The sequence below is a fragment of the Odocoileus virginianus genome, chromosome 2 (assembly GCF_023699985.2).
Source record: "Odocoileus virginianus isolate 20LAN1187 ecotype Illinois chromosome 2, Ovbor_1.2, whole genome shotgun sequence".
NCBI lineage: Eukaryota > Metazoa > Chordata > Mammalia > Artiodactyla > Cervidae > Odocoileus > Odocoileus virginianus.
Window position 1 is genome coordinate 5,923,272 of NC_069675.1, and position 21,099 is coordinate 5,944,370.

At 47.8% G+C, this 21,099-nt stretch overlaps 1 protein-coding gene across 12 annotated transcripts in view; it reads left to right on the forward strand.

The window, feature by feature from the left end:
- NPAS2 (neuronal PAS domain protein 2) overlaps positions 1-21,099 on the forward strand; it is a 198,652-nt gene that overhangs the window by 135,298 nt on the left and 42,255 nt on the right. For all 12 annotated transcript variants that reach the window (XM_070475081.1, XM_070475084.1, XM_070475108.1 and 9 more), the window contains exons 6-7: positions 5,929-6,049; positions 7,143-7,256. In XM_070475081.1, coding sequence (XP_070331182.1) covers positions 5,929-6,049; positions 7,143-7,256 — 235 coding nt within the window. The remainder of the gene's footprint in view (positions 1-5,928; positions 6,050-7,142; positions 7,257-21,099) is intronic.

Consider the following 21,099-nt stretch of genomic DNA (forward strand, 5'->3'; position numbering starts at 1 on the left):
CTGAGCAGGGTGTCCACACAGCCCGCTTCCAGCCCAGCTGGCTGGTCTGTGCACTTCTGTGCTCACTTAATTTTGCTGGTGCAACTGTCAGCTCAGAGACAGAGGACTATGCTTTCTGTCTGGTCAGATCCTCCGCAGGCTGTCATGGGGCATAGGGGACAACATAGGAGAAGTGCTGCTGGGAATTCATGACAGGCATTTAAAGTGAAGCCCAGAAAAGGGCACGATTCTTTTCTTGTTGTTGTGTTTTGTTTTTTAATTTATTTTAATTGGAATATAATTGCTTTCCCTGGTGGCCCAGGGATAAAGAATCTGCCTGCCAATGCAGGAGAAAGGCGGGTTCGATCCCTGGGTGGGGAAGATCCCCTGGAGAAGGAAATGGCAACCTACTCCAGTATTCTTGCCTGGGAAATCCCATGGACAGAGGGGCCTGGTGGGCTACAGTCCATGGGGTTGCAAAGAGTTGGACGTGACTTGATAATTAAACAACAGCAGCAATACTTGCTTTACAATGTTGTGATCGTTTCTTCTGTCTAATGAAATGAATCAGCTATATGTAGGTATACATCCCCTCCCTTTTGAACCTCCCCACACCCCACCCCACCCCCCTCTCGGTCATCACAGAGCACGAGGCTGGGCTTCCTGTGTTACACAGCAGCTTCCCATTAGGTATCTATTTTACACATTTCTGTTTTGTCACTCAATCGTGTCCAACTCTTTGCAACCCCACGGACTGTAGCACACCAGGCTTCCCTGTCCTTCATGACCCCCGAAGCGTTTGCTCAAACTCATGTCCCTTGAATCAATTATGCCATCCAACCATCTTGTCCTCTGTCTTCCCCTTCTCCTCCTACGCTCAATCTTTCCCAGCATCAGAGTCTTTTCCAATGACTCGGCTGTTAGCATCAGGTGGCCAAAGTGTAGGAGCTTCAGCATCAGTCCTTCAGATGAACATTCAGGGTTGGTTTTACACGTGGTAGCGTATATATGTCAATGCTACTCTCTCTGTCTGTCCCCTTTCCTTCCCCCACTGTGTCCACATGTCCATTCTCTACGTCTGCCTTTCTGTTCCTGAAGGGCAGATTGTTGATAAAGTAGCCAAGGGCATAGCAGCAAGTTGGCATCAAGAACCTTCCATCTGTAACACATAAATGATGTTCCAGATAATGTGATTCAGCTATGGGCTGGCGCCTCCCCTCCCTCATCTCTGGAACTGCCACAATTTTAATAAACAGAGCTCACTCCATGCATTCAAGGGACAGTACCATTGCAGGCATAATTTACTCTCCTGTGAGCACTAGTGTTTAAATTCTCAAATTGTCATTGTTTGTGTTGGTTTCCAGCACACGGAAATTGCATAATAGAAATATAACAGCAAAGACCCAGAAAACTTGCTCTGTGCCGAGCATGTTCTGAGTTCTCCTCGTGTGTCAACCCCCCCACGGCTTACCTCTCCCTCCCGCCTCCAGCATTCATCTTTGTCCTGGGCACAGCCTGTACCCTGAGGTGCCCCTACAGCCCTCTGACCTGCCAGTCATCCCCTCAGGAATCGCAAGGCCGGGCAGCCCCCCACCTCGCACCCTGCCACCCCACCATCAGGGGTGTGGGCTTCCAGCCAGCCCTCCGAGAAAAGACCGTGCGGTGATGTAGCCATTGTTTTCAAGGATCCAGGATGTCTTTAAGAAGAAAGAGTACTGTCATCTGTGAGCGTGAGTCATGCTCCAAAAAACTAAAGGGAGTGGGCTTAAAATAGAATCAAGAACATCGGAAGGGACTCGGAGAAAGCCAGACTGAGAAGATAATGGCACAGTGAGTACTGTGGCTGCAAAGAGATGAAAACAGGAGCCTCTAAGTGGGGAGCCCAGGACACCCTGGAGCCCCTCCCTCCATCCCTGCCCTTCAGTGGCCACCAAGCCTGTCCTCCAGCCCTGGAGCCCTGGCTGCAGGAGGGCAGGGACTTGCCTACTTCACTGTGCTGCTGGAAGAAGGGGCCAGAACACGGCACCCTGAGCTGGTGGCGGGCAGGTGGATGATGACGTTGTCAACTGAGCCCTCTGGACCCGGCCCCTTCCTCCGAGCCTCCCCTTCCCCGGACCTGTTACAACCACCTGGCTTCTGTGCTCCCTCCCACCTCCAGCCGCTAGAGGGTCTGAAATAAAAGCAAAGTCCAGCCCACCTTTGTCCATGTCCCCCAGTGGATGCCCTGGTACACAGGCTCAGCCCTGACTCCCCCAGCGATGCGAAGGCCAGACCCCGCTGCCCTTCCCCTTCCCTCTCCACCTCTCCTCTCCCTTGCTGGGCCATCAGGGCCCCCATCCCCACATCTGTTTGGGCCTGGACCCCTGCCTGGGGCACCCAGACAGCCTGGTGGACACTGTCTTGTCCTCAGACACCCCCTCTACCGTGAAGACCCCTCCCTCTGGGAACCGTTCCGGGAGATCCCCTATCCCGTCGTTATGGACTCTGCACCCTGTGCTCAGCATTCTCCAGGCACCTCATTTTTATTTCTGTTATGGTGCTAGCCACATGGTTCTTTCAGTTCATCACCGTGCTTTTCTTGAAGGCCAAGCACCATCCAATGTCAGGGGTACGGGTGAGGCAGGCAGAGAACCCACGTCATCACTTGAAAGAAGGAGAAAACTTAGGGTTGTGTCTTGCGTGATTAACAAGCCACCATCCTGCCTGGCACCTGCCATGTGCCCTTATACCAGCAGCGGACTCAAATCCGCTCCTCTCACCTCACAGTCTCCTCATTCTTCAGTGGAGCAAACTGCAGCTTGGGGAGCAGAGCTGTGCTCACATCCCACCTCGGGGGCTCCCAGCTGCATCCCCCGCCCCATAGGCCTTACCCCCAGTCAAAGGTGTGCCAAAAGGTTGGTATAGTCAAAGCTATGGTTTTTCCAGTAGTCGTGTACAGTTGTGAGAATTGGAACATAAAGAAAGCTGAACGCCAAAGAATTGGTGCTTTTGAACCGTGATGCTGGAGAAGATTCTTGAGAGTCCCTTGGACTGCAAGGATATCAAACCAGTCCATCGTAAAGGAAATCAACCCTGAATATTCATTGGAAGGACTGATGCTGAAGCTGAAGTTCCAATACCACCTGATGCAAAGAGCTGATTCATTGGAAAAGACCCTGATGCTGGGAAAGACTGAAGGCAGGAGGAGAAGGGGAAGACAGAGAATGAGATGGTTGAATGGCATCATTGACCCAATGGACATGAGTTTGAGCAAACTCTGGGAGGTGGCGATGGACAGGGAGGCCTGGTGAGCTGCAGTCTGTGGGGTTGCAAAGAGTTGGACGCAACTGAGCAACTGAAAAACAACAAAGATGTGGCCTTCCCCGGTGGGTACAGATGACACGGATACAGTGGCCAGAGGAGTAAGGGTGAGACGCGGGTCCTGTTGAGAGTGCGGGGCTGTCACAGGTGCTTTCTCAGGGGAGATGACTTCAAAGCCAGGACCCAAAGGATGCGCGGGAGTTGCTGAGCACCAGGAGAGGGTACAGAATGTTCCAGCCTGAGGGAGCAGCCTGGAGGAAGTCCCAGAGTATGAGCACAGCTGGCAACCTGGAGAAAAGACAGCTTGAGGGGCTGGAGAAGGTCTAGGGGCGGAGGGTTTGCTGAGCGGAGCCTGATGAGTGAATCAAGGTATTTGGGCTTGTCCCGGGGGCGGTCGGACAGTCAGAAGCCAACGAAAGGATTTCAGCGAGAGGGTGACTTGATCTGATACAAGGCTTCGGGCAGAATACAAATTGGGCAGAGGACAGAGGTTGATGTGGGAAGACCAGTCTGGCCGTTCGCCAGAGATGATGGTCTGGATGAGGGTGGAGGCCATAGAGAAAAAAAGGAATGGATCTGACAGAAACTTTATTAACTTTTTATTTGTATTGGGGTATAGCCGGTTAACAATGTTGTGATACTTGCAGGTGGAAAGCCAAGGGGCTCAGCCATACATACACATGTATCCATCTTCCCCCAAACTCCCCTCCCATCCAGGCTGCCACACAACGCTGAGCAGAGTTCCCTATGCTGTCCAGTAGGTCCTTATTTGTTATCCCCTTAAAATATAGCTGTGTGTATCTGTCCTTCCCAAACTCCCTAGCTATCCCTTCCCCACATCCTTCCGGCAACCATAAGTTCATTCTCTAAATCTGTGAGTCTCTTTCTGTTTTGTAAATAAGTTCATTTGTATCATTTCATTTAAGATTCCTCCTATAAGAGATGTCATAGGATATTTCTCCTTCTCTATCTGACTTATTTCACTCAGCATGACAATCCCTTGGATCGGAGAGAATTTGAGGGAGGAAAATCTCACAACATTCGGATACTGGATGTGAAGATGATAGGGAGAGGTCAAAGATGCCAGCTGGGTGCCGGGTGTGGGCAGGTGACTGCCTAGCAACACTGCACTCGGGGAGAGAAAATACAGGGGGGGAGGAGGATACGGCATCGGGGTTGTGTGTGGATCCGGGGTCCCCAAGGGCATCTGGGAGGCAGTTGGAAGGTTAAGCCAGGACTCCCAAGAGCAAGTTGCCTGCCTGTACAAATGTGAGAGTGTGTACAGTCCGTGCTTGATGCTGCAGGTGGGGATGAGTTTAGGGAGGGATGGAGGCACGCCTGTCTCCTCTCTCTGCCCCCTGTACTGGCCACATGCTGTGCTGTGCTAAGTCACCTCAGTGTCCGACTCTGCGACCCTATGGACTGTAGCCCACCAGGCTCCTCTGTCCATGGGATTCTCCAGGCAAGAATACTGGAGTGGGTTGCCATGCCCTCCTCCAGGAGATCTTCCCAACCCAGGGATCAAACCTGGGTCTCTTAAATCCCTGCACTGATTGGCAGGCAGATTCTTTACCACAGCCACCATAAATTTAAATCACCCCATGTGCTCTGACCACATGGGGTTATTTAAATTCAATTAGAATAATTAAATACAATTAAAATTCCATCTTCGGGGGAATTCCCTGGTGGTCCATTAGTTAGGACTTAGTACTTTCATTGCCAGAGCCCCAGTTCAATCCCTGATTGGCGAACTAAACTCCCAAGGGGTGGGTACAAAAAAAAAAAAATATAATATATATATATATATATATATACATCAGTTCAGTTCAGTCGCTCAGTCATGTCCGACTATTTGCAACCCCATGAATCACAGCCCGCCAGGCCTCCCTGTCCATCACCAACTCCCGGAGTTTACTCAAACTCATGTCCATCGAGTCGGTGATGCCATCCAGCCATCTCATCCTCTGTCGGCCTCTTCTCCTCCTGCCCCAATCCCTCGCAGCATCAGGGTCTTTTCCAATGAGTCAATATATATATATATATATATGTCTTCAGTCACACTAGCCCCATTTCGAGTGCTCAGAAGCCATGTGGCTCGTGGCTTCCCTAGTGGCCAGGGCAGGTTACAGACCACTCCCGTCATCACAGACCACTCTAGTGGCCAGCACTGGGTTCAGGCTCTCTTGGATTTGTGTCCATGGGTGCCCAGGTCCTCAGAAGAAAAAGTACAATTCCCTAGATTAGCTACCTTTGAGAAGTCAACAGGCAGCTGTTGGCTGGCCTGAAGGTCAGAGGAGGAGCCCTGCACTCTTCAAGGTACTTTGCAGGAGTGGTTGGCCTCACGCTCGGGCTCCACGTCAGCCACAGGGCCCAGCTAGAACCTGGGAGTCTCGGCACACGAGGCTCCTCTTCATGTTTGTCTGACCTAAGTCTGAATTCTTTCTCGGGCCCATGGGCAATAGCATGTTTGCATTTGAGCGAGTAAACCCTTCTAGATGACAATTCATGACCACAGAGTCTCCACAGAGAATCAGATCTGGAGCTTCCATTTCAGAAGTCAGTTCTGAGTCATCAAAAAGGTTCAGTTTCTGCTCTTGCTTTTGTTTTCCATCTTCGTGGAGTGTGTACCTTTGTTCTTTTCTTTTCCAGTCGGATGTCATGGATCAGAATTTGTTAAATTTCCTTCCAGAGCAAGAACACTCAGAAGTCTATAAAATGCTCTCTTCCCATATGCTTGTGACGGACACCCCTTCCCCAGAATACTTAAAATGTAAGTTTAACTTCACTGGTTTGGCGAGAGAGAAAGATAAGGATCTTATATTAGAAAGGAAGGTTAAGAGTCTACAGCCATACCACTCTTAAGGCGCCCAATCTAGTCTGATCTCAGAAGCTAAGCAGGGTTGGGCCTGGTTAGCACTTGGATGGGAGAAAGGAAGTTAGAATGAATTAAGAAGGGAGGACTAATTTTAAAAATAATTTTCCTTATGACTCAGAACATTTCCAAGATCCTTAGAGGTATATTTTAAGTTTAAAGCTAAAACTGGAGTTTGGAATATGTAAGACATTGAACTTTTATGTGGAAATTTTGAAAAGCACAGAGGTTTAGAATAATAACTTTGTGTTGCATGTGATAACAAGAGATTACCTTTTTTTCATATGAGAGCCTTTTAGTAATAAAGGATACAAAAATCACTGAATAATCTGTTTATTTTGGAAGACGCTAGAAAACTAGATTTGTATGATACCAAGTAACCAACTAAAAACTGAATAATTAGGTCAAAACTCTCTTCTGAGGCTGTCATCTGATTATTTATATACATTTGCAGATTTTACGGAATTTTAAAATTTTTATCAAAATCAGCAACTCGGATAGAAAGCTGGCCTGGTCACTTAATGAAGTGCGTCTTTTGATGATGATAGCAACAGTGCCTTATACTTATTCAAGCCTTAGTTCATTTTGCATGAATAATTTGTCCTGTTGTACATCTGATTTTCCTTCAAAGCAAAGTGGAAAGATTAAATTAAAGAGAGCAGCTCTATGTGAGCAGCTTTATTTTAATATACCATATGAAAACGACCAGAACTAATCAATGCCGACAGAACCAACCGCAGACATCTGTGATTAAATTAAGACTAATTGGCTCTGAGTACGGGATGCAAACTATCTATAAACTATGGAGCGGAAAAACCTATGTCGCCAAGGTTATAAAACCATGTCCGAAAGTCAGCTATTAACGAGACAACTAGCCCAGCCATGTGTTGACCAAACCCTGTGAGTTTCCCAAGATGCCTCTTGTTTAGTCTAGAATCATTGGCGTAATGCTTTTATTCCCTTTCTCTCCTTTTTTCCCTTAACGGCCCAGCTGACAACGATTTAGAGTTTTATTGCCATCTTCTCAGAGGCAGCTTGAACCCAAAGGAATTTCCAACTTATGAATACATAAAATTTGTAGGAAATTTTCGCTCCTACAGCAATGGTAAGCATTCATTGTCACAAAGTTGTGGTGGTTGTGTTGGCTTTTCTCATGCAGACCTGCCCGGGGGCGAGAGTGTCGCCGTGGGGAGGAGCAGGGAGAAGATGTGCCTTCCACATTTGCACGCGGATTTCTGTGTTCCAAAGATGTGTTTTTGTTGCTCGTAAATGGGTATCGCCCATTCGGGAAGAACACACCCCCACACCTGTTTATGCCAGCGCATTAAGTGCCGCCAAAAGGCACGTTATTCATTTATTTATTTTCAGACTAATGGAATAGTTCTGTGCTGCGAGAAACAAACAGCAGTTAATAAAGAACAGGCTCAGCCTACACACAGCCAAACAGGGCTTCGCTGTGACACGAGGATGCGCGACCTTGGTGCCTGCATTTTTATCCTCCTTTATACAGAAGTGCCTAGAGCCTGTTTTCAGAGCTTCAGTCCACGGGCCTTCTGGGCTTCCCTGGACCTTCTGGGCTTCCCTGGGGGCTCAGAGGGTAAAGAATCTGCCTGCAAAACGGGAGACCATGTTTGATCTCTGGGTTGGGAAGATCCCCTGGAAAAGGGAATGGCTCTCCACCCTAGTATTCTTGCCTGGGAAATGCTATGGCCAGAGGACCCCTGGTGGGCTAGTCTGTGGGGTCGCAAAGAGTCAGACATGACTGACTAACTTTTCACAGGGTCCTCATGTTCAATCTGGACGTGGTCCTTTTATAAGGAGCTGCCCACCTCCATTAGATGAATTATCAAACTGCATCAGCCAAGCAGTAAAATGATGCTTTCTGGAATTACCCAGATAACTCATTGTATCCAAACTCTCAATTAGACTTAACCCTTCTGTTTTACTTTTGACCCCAAAATGAGAACACAGGCCTGATGCCAGAGATTCAGAAACACAAGCTCCAGAACACAGCCCCCACTGAGGAGCCCGGCTCAGAGTGACCAGTCCTCAAAACCCTATACAAGACACCCAATTTTGAAAGCTCTAGCATTTCATTAAACAGCAAAGATGGGGAGAAAAAACAGAAAGCAGTGTTGACAGGAAATGGTGAAAAGAGAGCAGAGGGAAGGAAAAAGCACATACAAATACAGAAAGATAAGGGCGATGGGAAGGACGGATGGGCGGGTGGGTGACAGGGGGACTGATGAAGACCCCCTGACTGGTGCCGCTTCGTTTGCTGTTGGCTCTGACCCATGATCAAGTCTATCACCCCCATCGAATTAGTCCCAGAGTTTCCAATAGAAGCAGCCAGAGTTGTGACCCTGAGTCCTAATGCTGGGCTCGCCAGGATGTCTCCTCCAGCCTCAGAAGACCCCTGTTGTATGTTATTTGCATAAACATACAGGATTTGCTTAAAAGGCTGCAACGATTTGCTGACAGCATAATCCTCCAGGCCCAGCATTCAGGGCTGATTCCTGGTTGATGGGCTCCATGGCCAATTTGGGGCCCTTCTGAGAAGCTCTCCCATTCCTAGAGCTCAGGGTGTTTGAGTGGTTGGAAGTGGTAGCAGGTCAGCCTTCCCCGGTGTGTGTGTGTTAGTTGCTCAGTCGTGTCCGACTCTTTGCAATGCTATGGGCTGTAGTCCTCCAGACTCCTCTGTCCATGGGATTCTCAGGCAAGAACACTGGAGTGGGTTGCCATGCCCTTCTCCAGGGGATCTTCCTGACCCAGGGATCGAACCCAGGTCCCCTTAATTGCAGACAAGTTCTTTATCATCTGAGCCACCAGGGAAGCTCCAGGGAACCCCTAAATCTGGGCAAATCAGGGTGAAGTCAAGGCTCGCCCACGTCTAACCTGACTCATCTGAGAGGCTTTCCTGAACCACATGGGACACAAGCATAATGAGCCACACAACTAAGTAAAGAAACTGACCCAAGAGGCGCCCCATGACAAAGTCAATTTGGTGCCAGCTTGGTGCCCGTGTTTCCCTGGGCAAGGGAGCTTGTTACCGTGCAGATTTCCTGGGTGTCACTGGAAGATTCTACTTCAGGAGACCTGAGGGTGGGGCTGGGACTGAGCAGAAGGAAAAGAGCCTTGGGGTTCTGATACAAAGGGACTTTGAGAAACTGTCCCATTGTAATCCTAAAGTCCATTGTTTGCATAGGAACTTTTAAAATTTATTTATTTGTATTGAAGGATAGTTGCTTTACAATATGGGTTTGATTTCTGTCATACATCAACATGAATTAGCCATAGATGTATATATGTCTCCTCCCTCTTGAACCTCCCCCCTACCTCCCACCTTTTCCCACCCCTCTAGGTTGTTACAGAGCCCTAGTTTCACTTCCCTGAGTCACACAACAAATTTCCATTGGCTATCTATTTCACATTTGATAGTGTATATGCTTCTATGCCACTTTCTCCAGAGGAGCCTGTCTGGCTACAGTTCATGGGGTCTTAAACGGCCAGACACGACTGAAGCAGCTTAACACATGCTTCCATGCTACTTTCTCCATTCATCTCACCCTCTCCTCCTCCCCTAACCCTTGTCCATAAGTCTGTTCTCTATGTGTACATCTCCACTGCTGCCCTGCTTAGGAATTTTAATGACACTCCTCTTGCTTACAGAGCTCTTCCAGGCAACTCTGTCCTTGAATTAATAGAAGTGTTGGCTTGGATGTTGCTTAAAATGTGTGCAGTGGCCATAATGCCACCTGCTGGGGTAGCAGCTTATCCCCATTGGTTGCATGCAAGGAAGCACCCCCAGAGTGCCAAGACTATGGAAATTATGGGATGCTGCTCCCATGTGTCTCCATGACAACAGCACACATGCTGCCTGAAGGGTACCAGGTTGTGATTGGCTGGTGAGCAGTGTTATCCTGTGAATTTACATTTCCACGACTCTCATTAAGATGCTACTGAACACTGCTTTGAAGCTTCCTGTCATTTATCACATTTTAGAGGGTTTCAGGGAAATAGCCTGGCTTCATTGAGAATACCTGAGACTTTTCATTTTTTTTAACTAACAAGGTTTTATTTTCAAGTTGAGACAATGTTTGTTTGCCTGAAACAATGTGTGGAAATCATGTGTGATTTTTTTTATTTTGAAACTGTTGCTGCTAAAAACACACAGCATGAAAAGTGGAAAATTTTAAACCAAGAATCTAAAACCAGCGTGTCTTTCCAGAGCCTGCTAAACAAACCACAGTTAGGGGGTCTTTCTGGAAAAAAGAGTCTCCCAGTGTAATTGTGGAAAAGCTGAAGTCTAATTCTTATTCAGATTAAAACAGCAAAATATGTCAGATGAATGAATTTCTGAGATGGAACCCTATGTGTTCACCAACATCCAGCCATTTTTTATCTCTCAAGTAAGGCTTAATGTAAGAAATCATTCAAATTTGGTTCTGTAGGTTTGCTTCTCAATAAACATGAAATAATGGAATAATAAAATCAGCTCACCTTAGAAAGGTTTCCTTAGCCCCTGGTTCTGAACTCAGTCCTGACACTGGTCATCTCATTGAGTCCTGGCAGCAGTCTCTTGAGATTGTCCTAATGACATTATCCTATCTTTTTTTTTTTAATTGAAGAATAGTTGATTTACAATGTTATATTAGTTTCAGGTGTACTGCACAGTGATTCAGTAATACATGTATGTATATATATGTACATCCCAGGTGGTGCTAGTGGTAAAAAATCCTCCTGCCAGTGCAGGAGATGCAAGAGATGCAGATTGGATCCCTGGGTCAGAAAGATCCCCTGGAGGAGGAAATGGCAACCCACTCCAGTATTCTTGCCTGGGAAATCCCATGGACAGAAGAACCCGGTGGGCTACAGTCCATGGAGTTGCATAGAGTCGAACAGAACTGAGGGACTGAGCGTGCATATGTATGTGCATATATGGATTAAATATGTATGTGTGTATATATATGAATGTCCAAAGTGTTAGTCGCTCAGTCACATCCAACTCTTTAGAATCCCATGGACTGTAGCTCACCAGGCTCCTCTGTCCATGGAATTCTCCAGGCAAGAATACTGGAGTGGGTAGCTATTCCCTTCTGCAGGGTATCTTCCCAACCCAGGGATTGAACCCAAGTCTCTCACATTTCAGGCAGATTCTTTACCATCAGAGTCACCAGGGAATCCCTATATATGAATATATATATATTTTTTCTTTCTCAGATTCTTTTCCCTTTTGGATTATTACAAAATGCTGAGTATTATTTTTTATGCTATACAGTAGGTCCTTGTTGGTTATCTCTTTTATATGCAATACTGTGTATATGTTAATCTCAAACTCCTAATTTATTCCTCCCCACCACCAGGTTTCCCCTTTGGTAACCATAAGTTTTGTTTTCTAAGTCAGTGAGTCTGTTTCTGTTTTGTAAATAAATTCATTTGTATCTTTTTCTTTTTAGATTCCACAGATGAGTAATATCATTTGATATTTGTCTCTGACTTAACTTCACTTAGTATGATAATCTCTAGGCCCATCCATGTTGCTGCAAATAGCCTTATTTCATTCTTTTTATGGCTGAGTAGTTTGTTTATTTGTGGGTTTTTTTTCTTTTTTTTTTTTGGCTGTGCTGGGTATTCATTGCTGTACTGGTTTTTCTCTAGTTGCAGCAGATGGGGGCCACTCTGGTTATGATACACGGGCTTCTCACTGCCGTGGCTCCTCTCGGTTGCAGAGTGTGGGCTCCAGGGCAGACGGGCTTCAGTAGATGTGGCATGTGGGCTCAGTAATTGCAGCTCCCAGGCTCTCGAGTGCAGGCTCAAGAGTTGTGGTACACAGCCTTAGTTGCTTCACATCATGTGGGATCTTCTCGGAACAGGGATTGAACCTGTGTTTCCTGCGTTGGCAGGCAGATTCTTTACCACTTAGCCACCAGGGAAGGCTGGGGTGTATGTGCCTTTTCAAATTATAGTTTTCTCCAGATATATGGCATTATTCCATCTTAACAAAGGAGGAAATTGATACAGAAAAGAGTTAAGTCTCAGGCGCACAGGTGGGACATGCGGGACCCACATTCAGAACAAATCTAACCCAGAACTCATATTCTTAATTTCAGTGCTTTGCTGCTCCCAACAAATCTAGCTGGAAATTGCACATTTAAATGCAAACACAGGCCTCTCCCTGGCACCTAACATCCTGTAGGTCCACAATGTTTGTTCTTGTGCACATCAGGCATCCTGGATGTTTAGGTACCAGGATGTTTAAGAGTGCCTTAGACTTAAGTCAAATACAGACACACAGACATGGAAAGGACTGTGATGAGGGAATAGGCTTATACTCACAGATCCCTAGACCTGCACACCACGAGAGGCTCCAGGGCAAGCCAGGGGCAGAGGGGGTTGATGAAATGTGGGTGAGGGCCTCTATCGTGGTTTCTGTGGAAAAGAGAAGGTGAGGCAGAGCTTGGGCTTGGCTGGTTTGAATAGTTTCAGCAGGCTTTGGGGTGTAAGGGACTTCCCTGGTGGCTCAGGGAAAAGTCTGCCTGCCAGTGCAGAGATGAGGGTTCAATCCCCGGGTTGGGAATCTCCCCTGGAGAAGGAAATGACAACCCACTCTAGTATCCTTCCCTGGGCAAGTCTATGGACAGAGGAGTCTGGTGGGCTATAGTCCTTTGGGGTCACAAAAGAGCTGGACACGACTGAGCAACTGAACAATAACTTGGGGTTAAGGGCTGTCCCCATTGCCTGGTCCTGGTGTGATCTGGGCAGGTGGAGAGCGGCTCAGAGTGTGAGAGCCAGATGGAGATGTTTGGGGGGTGTGAGGACTGCATGGGTTGGTTTGCATCTGAAAAGTACACCAGAAGTGAGTGGTTTACTATCTCTGGTTGTTTGACCCTGAGAGGAGCAGTCCCTCTAGCTCAGTCAGGCCCCAGAATTCAAAACATCAAATACAGAAAGATTATTATTACACAGGCCACCCCACGCAACTTTCCCAAGGTCCCAGGCAGGCGCAGGGTGACAGCAACATGTAAAGGGTAGGAGGGATGGCATCAGTTAGCATCAGTTTTATTTAATCAAATACCTGCTCATACTTTGAGGAACTATTAATATATAGGAAACCCAACGTGGGTCCATTACCGTGGAAAGTCCTATTATTTCTGTAGGGCTGACTAATTTGAGAAGCATTGTCTGATTCTATTTGGTTTTTTAAATTTTTATTTATTTATATGTTTATTTAATTTTGGCTGCACTGGGTCTTCATTGATGTGCGGGTTTTCTCTATTTGCGATGAGCAGGGGTCACTTTTCGCTGCAATGCCTGGGCTTCTCATTGCAGTGGCTTCTCTTGTTGCGGAGCACAGGCTCCAGAGCCCTGGCCCAGTAGTTGTGGTCCACGGGCTCAGCTGTCCCGAGGCATGTGAGATCTTCCCGGACCAGGGATTGAACTTGTATCCCCTGCATTGGCAGGCAGATTAGCAGCCACTGAGCCAACAGGAAGTCCCTGGTGAATTCTTTTTTGATGCCTGGAAAGAGGAAATACTGAATTTACTCACCTGTGGACTCATCACCACCCTTCCCGGGCCCACACAGTCCATACCTGGCACATATATAAGTGCCTGATAGAGGCAGATTGATGTAGACTGAGGCTTCAAGTCCTCGGCCCTGGACACACAGGTGGTGGGGGAAGAGCCAGGGTTTAGGCCAAAGACTTCTGACTCGAGGGGAGCCGAGGACAGAGTACTCCTTGACGGAGCCGAGAGTACCCTCCAGAGATGGAGGGCGGCTTCCTGGAAGGCTCTAGCCACGTCTTGGGCCTTAAACCCAAAGTGAAGTTGAGATTCACTTTCATGTGCGCTGGGCAAAGTGGAGTGTGTATCTTCCCGTGCCCTGTGAGCTGTCTACACGAGCAGGCCTCCTGAGTAGTGCTAAGTGGTCAGGGACGGTGGTCCCTGGCCTCCATTCACTCTCCATTGAGCTCCCTTCCCAGCTGGGCTCTCCAGGTGTTGGGAGGCCTTTGGCCCCCTTCCTGACATCCTTCTCGGGCCCCTCACTTGCCCCCCCACCCCACTCAGAGAACTGTCCCTGACACCCTCTCCCAGCCTAGAGCTTGTCTCACCAACCATCTGATGCAACCTAGGCCGACAGGTGCTGACTGCTTCCCCAGGCTTGTATCCACAGGAACCCTCGGGCCTCAAGGCAGAAGGCCCCAGTGACATGTGTGGAGTGCAGGGTCAGGGAGAGAGGGTGGCGCTGAACCAGAGAGGAGACCCGCACGTCATGTCGATGAAGATGCCATCTGCTTACCTGCTCAGATCCTCTGGCCCTGTGACCCTGGGAGGCTGGAAGAGGGGAGGACACACCTTGGCCTTGGTTAACAAGCTTGAACCCTCTCACTGGATGTTTCCAGGTTCACACATCAATTGTGCTGTGTTTCCCCCTACCCCCCACCCCTGGACACAAACGTACCAACTGTTGCCTAAATGTGCTGTGTGCTAAGTTGCTTCGTGTCCAGCTCTTTTGCGGCCCCATGGACTGTAGCCAGTCAGGCTTCTCTGTCCATGGGATTTCCCAGGCAAGTATACTGGAGTGGGTTGCCATTCCCTTCTCCAAGGGATCTTCCCAACCCAGGGATGGAACCCACATCTCTAATGTCTCCTGCGTTGGCAGGCAGATTTTTTTTTTCTGTTCTTTTTACCACTAGAGCCAGCTGAGAAGACCAAATACTTGAGCAAAATGGCATGTCTTGGTCACTCCTTGAGACTCCATAATTTGCCACAGATGTTCTAGGGGACAGAGGGCAGACAGGACTTCCCATCTTTAACCTAGATTTTTAATCACTGTGAAGACCTGTATGTCAGGAAGTGAGACGAGAAAGTATCAGTCATTTTCTGCGAATTGTTTCACCATGGGCAGTTTCTATCCTACTCTGTGAGAAGTTTCCAGAAGGAATCTGAGCTGGGCAGTAAAATTACTCGTCTCATCCTGTCCCCATAAAAAGTCCACTCTCTGACCCTGGCCATGTGGCTTGGAGCCCTGGGGTGAACTTGGTCAGAGCAGCCTCCAGGCCACCTCTGCCCTGCCCACTGTTTCCAGAATAGAGTTGAAAGAAAATCACTTCATCTGGAGATATCTTTGTCCAGACACAGATTTTTTTTTTAATTGCTTTCAAATAAATACCGCCCCCCAACCCCTAACCAAGTCCTGCTGCCCAGCCGCACACACTGATTAGGGAGGAAATGCCCAGGTAAGTTTCAAAGGTGTAGGAGCAGTCTTTGCTGGAAGGGGTCCTAAGAGGCAGGTCCCAGTTCCTGAAAGAACTTGACGCCAGGAAGTAGGCTGTCCTCCCTGGGAGCCCAGCCTCCACCCCCAGATTTGGATCTCACTGTGCTTCAGACTGAAATCCAGAAAGCAGTGTTTCAGAAGTGGCTGGTGCAGCTCCAAATAGGTCATCCTCAGCAAACATTCCACTCTGGGTTTTCCACAAACCACATGGCAGAGGGTGCAAATTTCCCTGCCCTCATTTCACCTACTCCCCTCTAATCATGGGGCTTCCCGGGTGGTGCTAGTGATAAAGAACTTGCCTGCCAATGCAGAAGACCTAAGAGATGCAGGTTTGATCCCTGGGTTGGGAAGATCCCCTGGAGAAGGGCATAGCAACCTACTCCAGTGTTTTTTGCCTGGAGAGTCCCCTGGACAGAGGAGCCTGGTGAGCTACAGTCCATGGAGTTGCCAAGAGTTGGACATGACTGAAGTGACTTGTCAGGCACCCTGGCTGCACAAAAAACAGATTTGAAACGCTGGCAGAAGTGGACGCTTCCCAGCTTTCGACACGATGCCGGTCTGTGCCGTGAGGTTTCTGTAGGTTGCCTCATTTTCTGCCTTTGGCGTTTGGAGATTTTCGTTTGTTTGTTTTTTGGTTTTTCTCCTGAGCTGAACTAATTGAGACATCTCAGTGAAGGCAACCAGCCACCTGCCTGCCAGACCTCACTGGTAGTGGGGACGTGCGTTTCACACTAAAGGACAGCTTCCTGGAGGGAAGTCTGATCTCTCTGTCCCAGGCCCCCAAGAGTAAGAAACAGTATCCCTTCCACCCACACAGGGATGTACAGCGTCCTTCTCCGGAAAGATCAGTGCTGCCAGATTAGATTGCAAAGGAAGCAGGTTCACAATCAAGAACAAATTGTTACCCAAGGACATCATTCTGTGTGAGCATCTAATAAGATGGAGTGGTGAGGAATGGTCATAACTGTTATCAACCCCATCGCTCTGCTTATTTCAGCCCTGACAGCAGGGAACTTTGTATGGGTTGTGCAATAACTGTGATTAAAACACACACAAGATATGCACTTGGAGGATGGGACAAGGGCCTGTTCACTTCCACAGGCACCCAGTGATCAGGTCAACCATCTGGGGGAGATCTTGTTTATGCCCTCACAAGTTTCTGGCCCTGACAAATATTCATTTTAATTGATGAATACCAGGAGAGAGGAGAAACTCAAGACTTGTATTTGCCCATTAGGGTGATTTTTTTTTTTTTCAGTCCAGCACATTGCAGACCCCTGGTTCCCTCATGTGGCTCTCAGTCTTTCTCTGATATCATTTTTCCACATGCCAGACAGAACTGGCAGAAGAAAAAGAAGAAACCCCACATTACCCCCAGCAAGCTGGGTGGCGGTCCAGGCTGAAAACCACACAGCATTCTTCTGCCGCTGCTCTCAGAGCCCAGTCCACTTTTCAGAACCCATCTTGGAAAGGATGCTGTGAAGAGAGAAAGAGAGTCTAGAAAGATCGAGTAACTAACAGGAGACGACTTCTCATGAAAGTGCAGAAATTTTTGTTTTCCCTTCACATTCTAACACTCTAGCCCAAACGTTGTGGATGTTCATCACAAATGAAATTTAGGGACCTCATTGTTCCTTTAACAAACCTCCTCATTGACTGTTTCACATCTTCCCAGACACCTACCAGCCTTTTTTTTCATTTGTTCCAAGAAGTGCAGGGAAAGCTATTTGTCACTCTGCTTGTGTACGTGTGGGCTTCCCTGGTGGCACAGTGCTAAAGAATCCACCTGCTGATGCAGGAGACACGAGAGACACACATTTGATCCCTGGGTTGGGAAGATCTCCTGGAGAAGGAGATGGCAACACACTCCAGTATCCTTGCCTGGAGAATTCCATGAACAGAGGAGGGCTATAGTCCATGGGGCTGCAAAGAGCTGGACACAGCTGAGCACGCACGTTTGTGTGCCATTGGGCTTCCTAGGTGGCTCAGGTGGTAAAGAATCCACCTGCAGTGTGGAAGACCCAGGTTCAATTGCTGGGTTGGGAAGATCCTCTGGAGAAGGGAATGGCAACCCACTCCAGTATTCTTGCCTGGAAAATCCCATGGACAGAGGGCTACAGTCCATGGGGTTGCAGAGAGTCAGACACGACTGAGCGGCTAGCACTTGTGGACTGCTACTGTGTTTTCCTACAGCTGCTGCAGCTAAGTTATCATCGGCAGGCCATCTTCCATCCAAATTCTCCATGGTGTGGGCCTGATGGCCGAACCGATGCTGAGGAGACAAGTGTCTCTTTCTCTCTTTCTTACTTGTTGGCTGACCCTCCCTGTCACCCACTTCCTCCATCTTGCCCTTTGGAAGCACGTTCTTGTCCCCCCTGAGGTCTCCCTGCCCCCACAGCATCCTCATCTCCTTGTCATGACTGATTTGGGGGGCTCACCTCTGTCATCGCAGACTGGGAGGACAACCCCAGATGCCAAGACATCATCATTCTTTTTGTAAAAAAAATTTTTTATTATTAATTGGAGGATAATTGCTTTACAATATTGTGTTGGTTTCCGTCATACATCAACATGAATCACTGTAGGTGTACATATGTGCCCTCACTCTTGAACCTCCCTCCCATTTCCCTTCCCATCCCACCTCTCTAGGTGGACACAGAGCACCGAGTTTGAGCTCCCTGCGTCCTACAGCACATTTCCCCCACTCTCTATTTTACATACGGTAGTGTGTGTGTTTGAATGCTCTTCTCTCAGTGCATCCCTCCCTCTCCTTTCCCCACTGTGTCCACAAAGCTGTTCTCTCTTCTGCGTCTCCCCTGCTGCCCTACAGGTTGGTTCAGCTTTCTAATCGCCCCGTGTATGCACTAATATGTCCTCCATTGAACCTTGGGGCTCTCTTGGTTTTGGAATCCTGAAAATTTGAACCCAAGGAAAAATTCTTTCAGGATCTCTGAAATCAGAGACTTCAGTGCTGAACGATCTGTGAGCAAAGAAGGGACTTGCTAACCCCTTGATCCTTTCAACATCCTGCATCTCCCCAAGCATGAGGCCCATGACCAGTGCTTGGCTGTTTTCCACAGAGCGGGGATGCCTGTGTGTGCTGGCTTGCGGCTGCTTCTCACCCAGGCGTCCTTCTGACCAGTGTTAATGCCTCAGAGGGCAGTGAGCCAGCCCGAGCACCCTAGGACCAGAACCATGTCCGTGGGCCAGCCTCCCACAGCCCACAGGCCACCAGCAGCAGCAGGCTAGGCTGCAGAAGGGAAGCCAACCAGGATTCTCAAGGTCTGCGCATCGGTTGCTGGTTGGGATCTGAAGGTCTCTTCCCAGACTGGACTTGAAGCTGTGGTGCAGTGTGAGGTGGAAGATCATCTCGAGAGAGAGTCATAAACACGTGTGGGCAAGCCTCCTGCTCAGGGCTGGAGACAGAACCAGCCCCACCCAACCCCCGCCACTGCCCCAGTTCCACTAGCTCTTCAGCTTTGGGTTTTTGATGAAGATCACCTCTTTTTTTTCTGATACTATAAGAGTTATTTATTCACTATACACAGAACACGTTGTTGTTTAGTTGCTCAGTTGTGTCTGACTCTTTGTGACCCCATGGACTGTAGCTCCCCAGGCTCCTCTGTCCGTGGGATTCTCCAGGCAGGAATACTGGAGTGGGTTGCCATTTCCCCCTCCAGGGGATCTTCCCAACCCAGGAATCAAACCCACATCTCCTGCCTGGCAGATGGATTTTTTTACACAAAGCCAGCAAGGAAGCCCCATACACAGAACATGTCCCCTGTAAAATGTACAGAAAATCACTAAAAAATATAATTTGGTGAACATGTTCTCAATTATAGAACGTACTGATACTAAATCAGTTGGGAATAATTGTTTCCCTCAAAATAATCTAGTTATAGCATCCAGAGTCTCCTTTACATCTGATGCAAAGTTCAGAGGGCCTTCCCTCCTAGCTCAGTTGGTAAATAATCTGTCTGCAGTGCAGGAGACCTGGGTTCAATTCCTGGATGGGGAAGATCCCCTGGAGAAGGAAATGGCAACCCACTCCAGTATTCTTGCCTGAAGAATTCCACGGACAGAGGAGTATGGCAGGTTACAATCCATGGGGTCAAAAGAATTGGACATGACTTTGCAACTAAACCCCCAAACCACCACCACCAAAGTTCAGTACTGATTTTGGGGACTATTTCCTAATGTGTTGTATGAGGAGGCAGAGTTCACAATTAAATATGACTCTAGTATATTATGCAGGAGACCTGGGTTCGATCCCTGGGTCAGGAAGATCCTCTGGCGAAGGGAATGGCAATCCATTCCAGTATTCTTGCCTGGAAAATTCCATGGACAGAGCAGCCTGGTGGGCTACAGTCCGTGGGATCACAAAGAGTCAGACACAACTGAGCGACTAACACTACTACTACTACTAGTATATTACAGTCCCTGCACACAATAAATCAGTTTGTTACAGATGAGAACAAATCATTCTTTGATTATTTGTGTTAATGGGATGCAAAGAAATACTGGATAATTTTAAAAGGCAAATAACCACAAAATGACTTATCTTTGACAGTGTACTGGGTTTTATTATTACACAGGATATAAATGGGATACAATATTTTTGTGAATAATACATCTCAAACGGAACAATGAAAATGAGGCCACCCTGTAATGATTCACAGGATTGTACTCAGACCGCTTTTGAGTAACTCCAGGATGCGGAGCAGGAATTCATCACTTTCATATCTGTCATCAGTTAGTGCTGTGTGTCTGTTGGTGGCAGGAAAAGGAGTCTGGAAAGGGTCAGAAATCTGGTAAGACAGGACTTTGCCTTCCTTGAGTGGTTAATCCTTCTGAGAGGCTCTCGAAGCCAATTTTAATTAGATCTATTTTTTCCTATGACTGAAGTTGAAACAACTAATTAAGTCCTTAATTAATGTTTTTCAACCACCTTGGGAAGTGCCAGAGAAGTTACTCTAAGTGTTCCCTATTACTCAGAGCTCCCTGGGCACAGCCTGCTCTTGTTGACTCTAGGATATGCGAGAAAGCTCATGCTGGGAGTACAAGGCATTTCAGAGGCAACAGACAAAATGTTGACAGTGTCTTCTTCCCCCTGGCTTCCCCCAAGGTTTTCTCCTTGCCCTCTGTTATAACTTGCAGTCTTCATTTTTCACTTTGCTCAACACTTCATCTGCTTAAGGCTTCTGGGGGTGGAAGCTTGTTTAGAAAGGGAGTTTGTTCAGTTTCAAGTCCCTCTGTAAAATATCCAACTTACCAAGTGCAGACTCTGAGCAATCATGAGATGTCCCTCCTGGGGTGCATTTTCTTCTTTAAAGCCTTCAAAGTGATAAAAGGACTGATAAAAACCACCTTGGGAGGCAGTCAGGCCAACGGCAAGGTCTGCAAAACATCCACAATTCCACGATCCGAGGCTCTACCCCTTGAAGGAGTTATCGGGGGCTGGTGTTCACTACCCCATCCTCCTCACAGTAAATCACCCGGGAGGTGCTTACTGATGTGAATTTAGCAATCGAAAAGATCACTCAAACTAGTTCGTGGTTTGTGTGTGTGTGTGCTTCTGTCTGACTCTGCAGCCCCATGAACTGCAGCCTTCCAGGCTCCTCTGTCCATGGAATTTTCCAGGCAAGAATACTGGAGTGGGTTGCCATTTCCTAC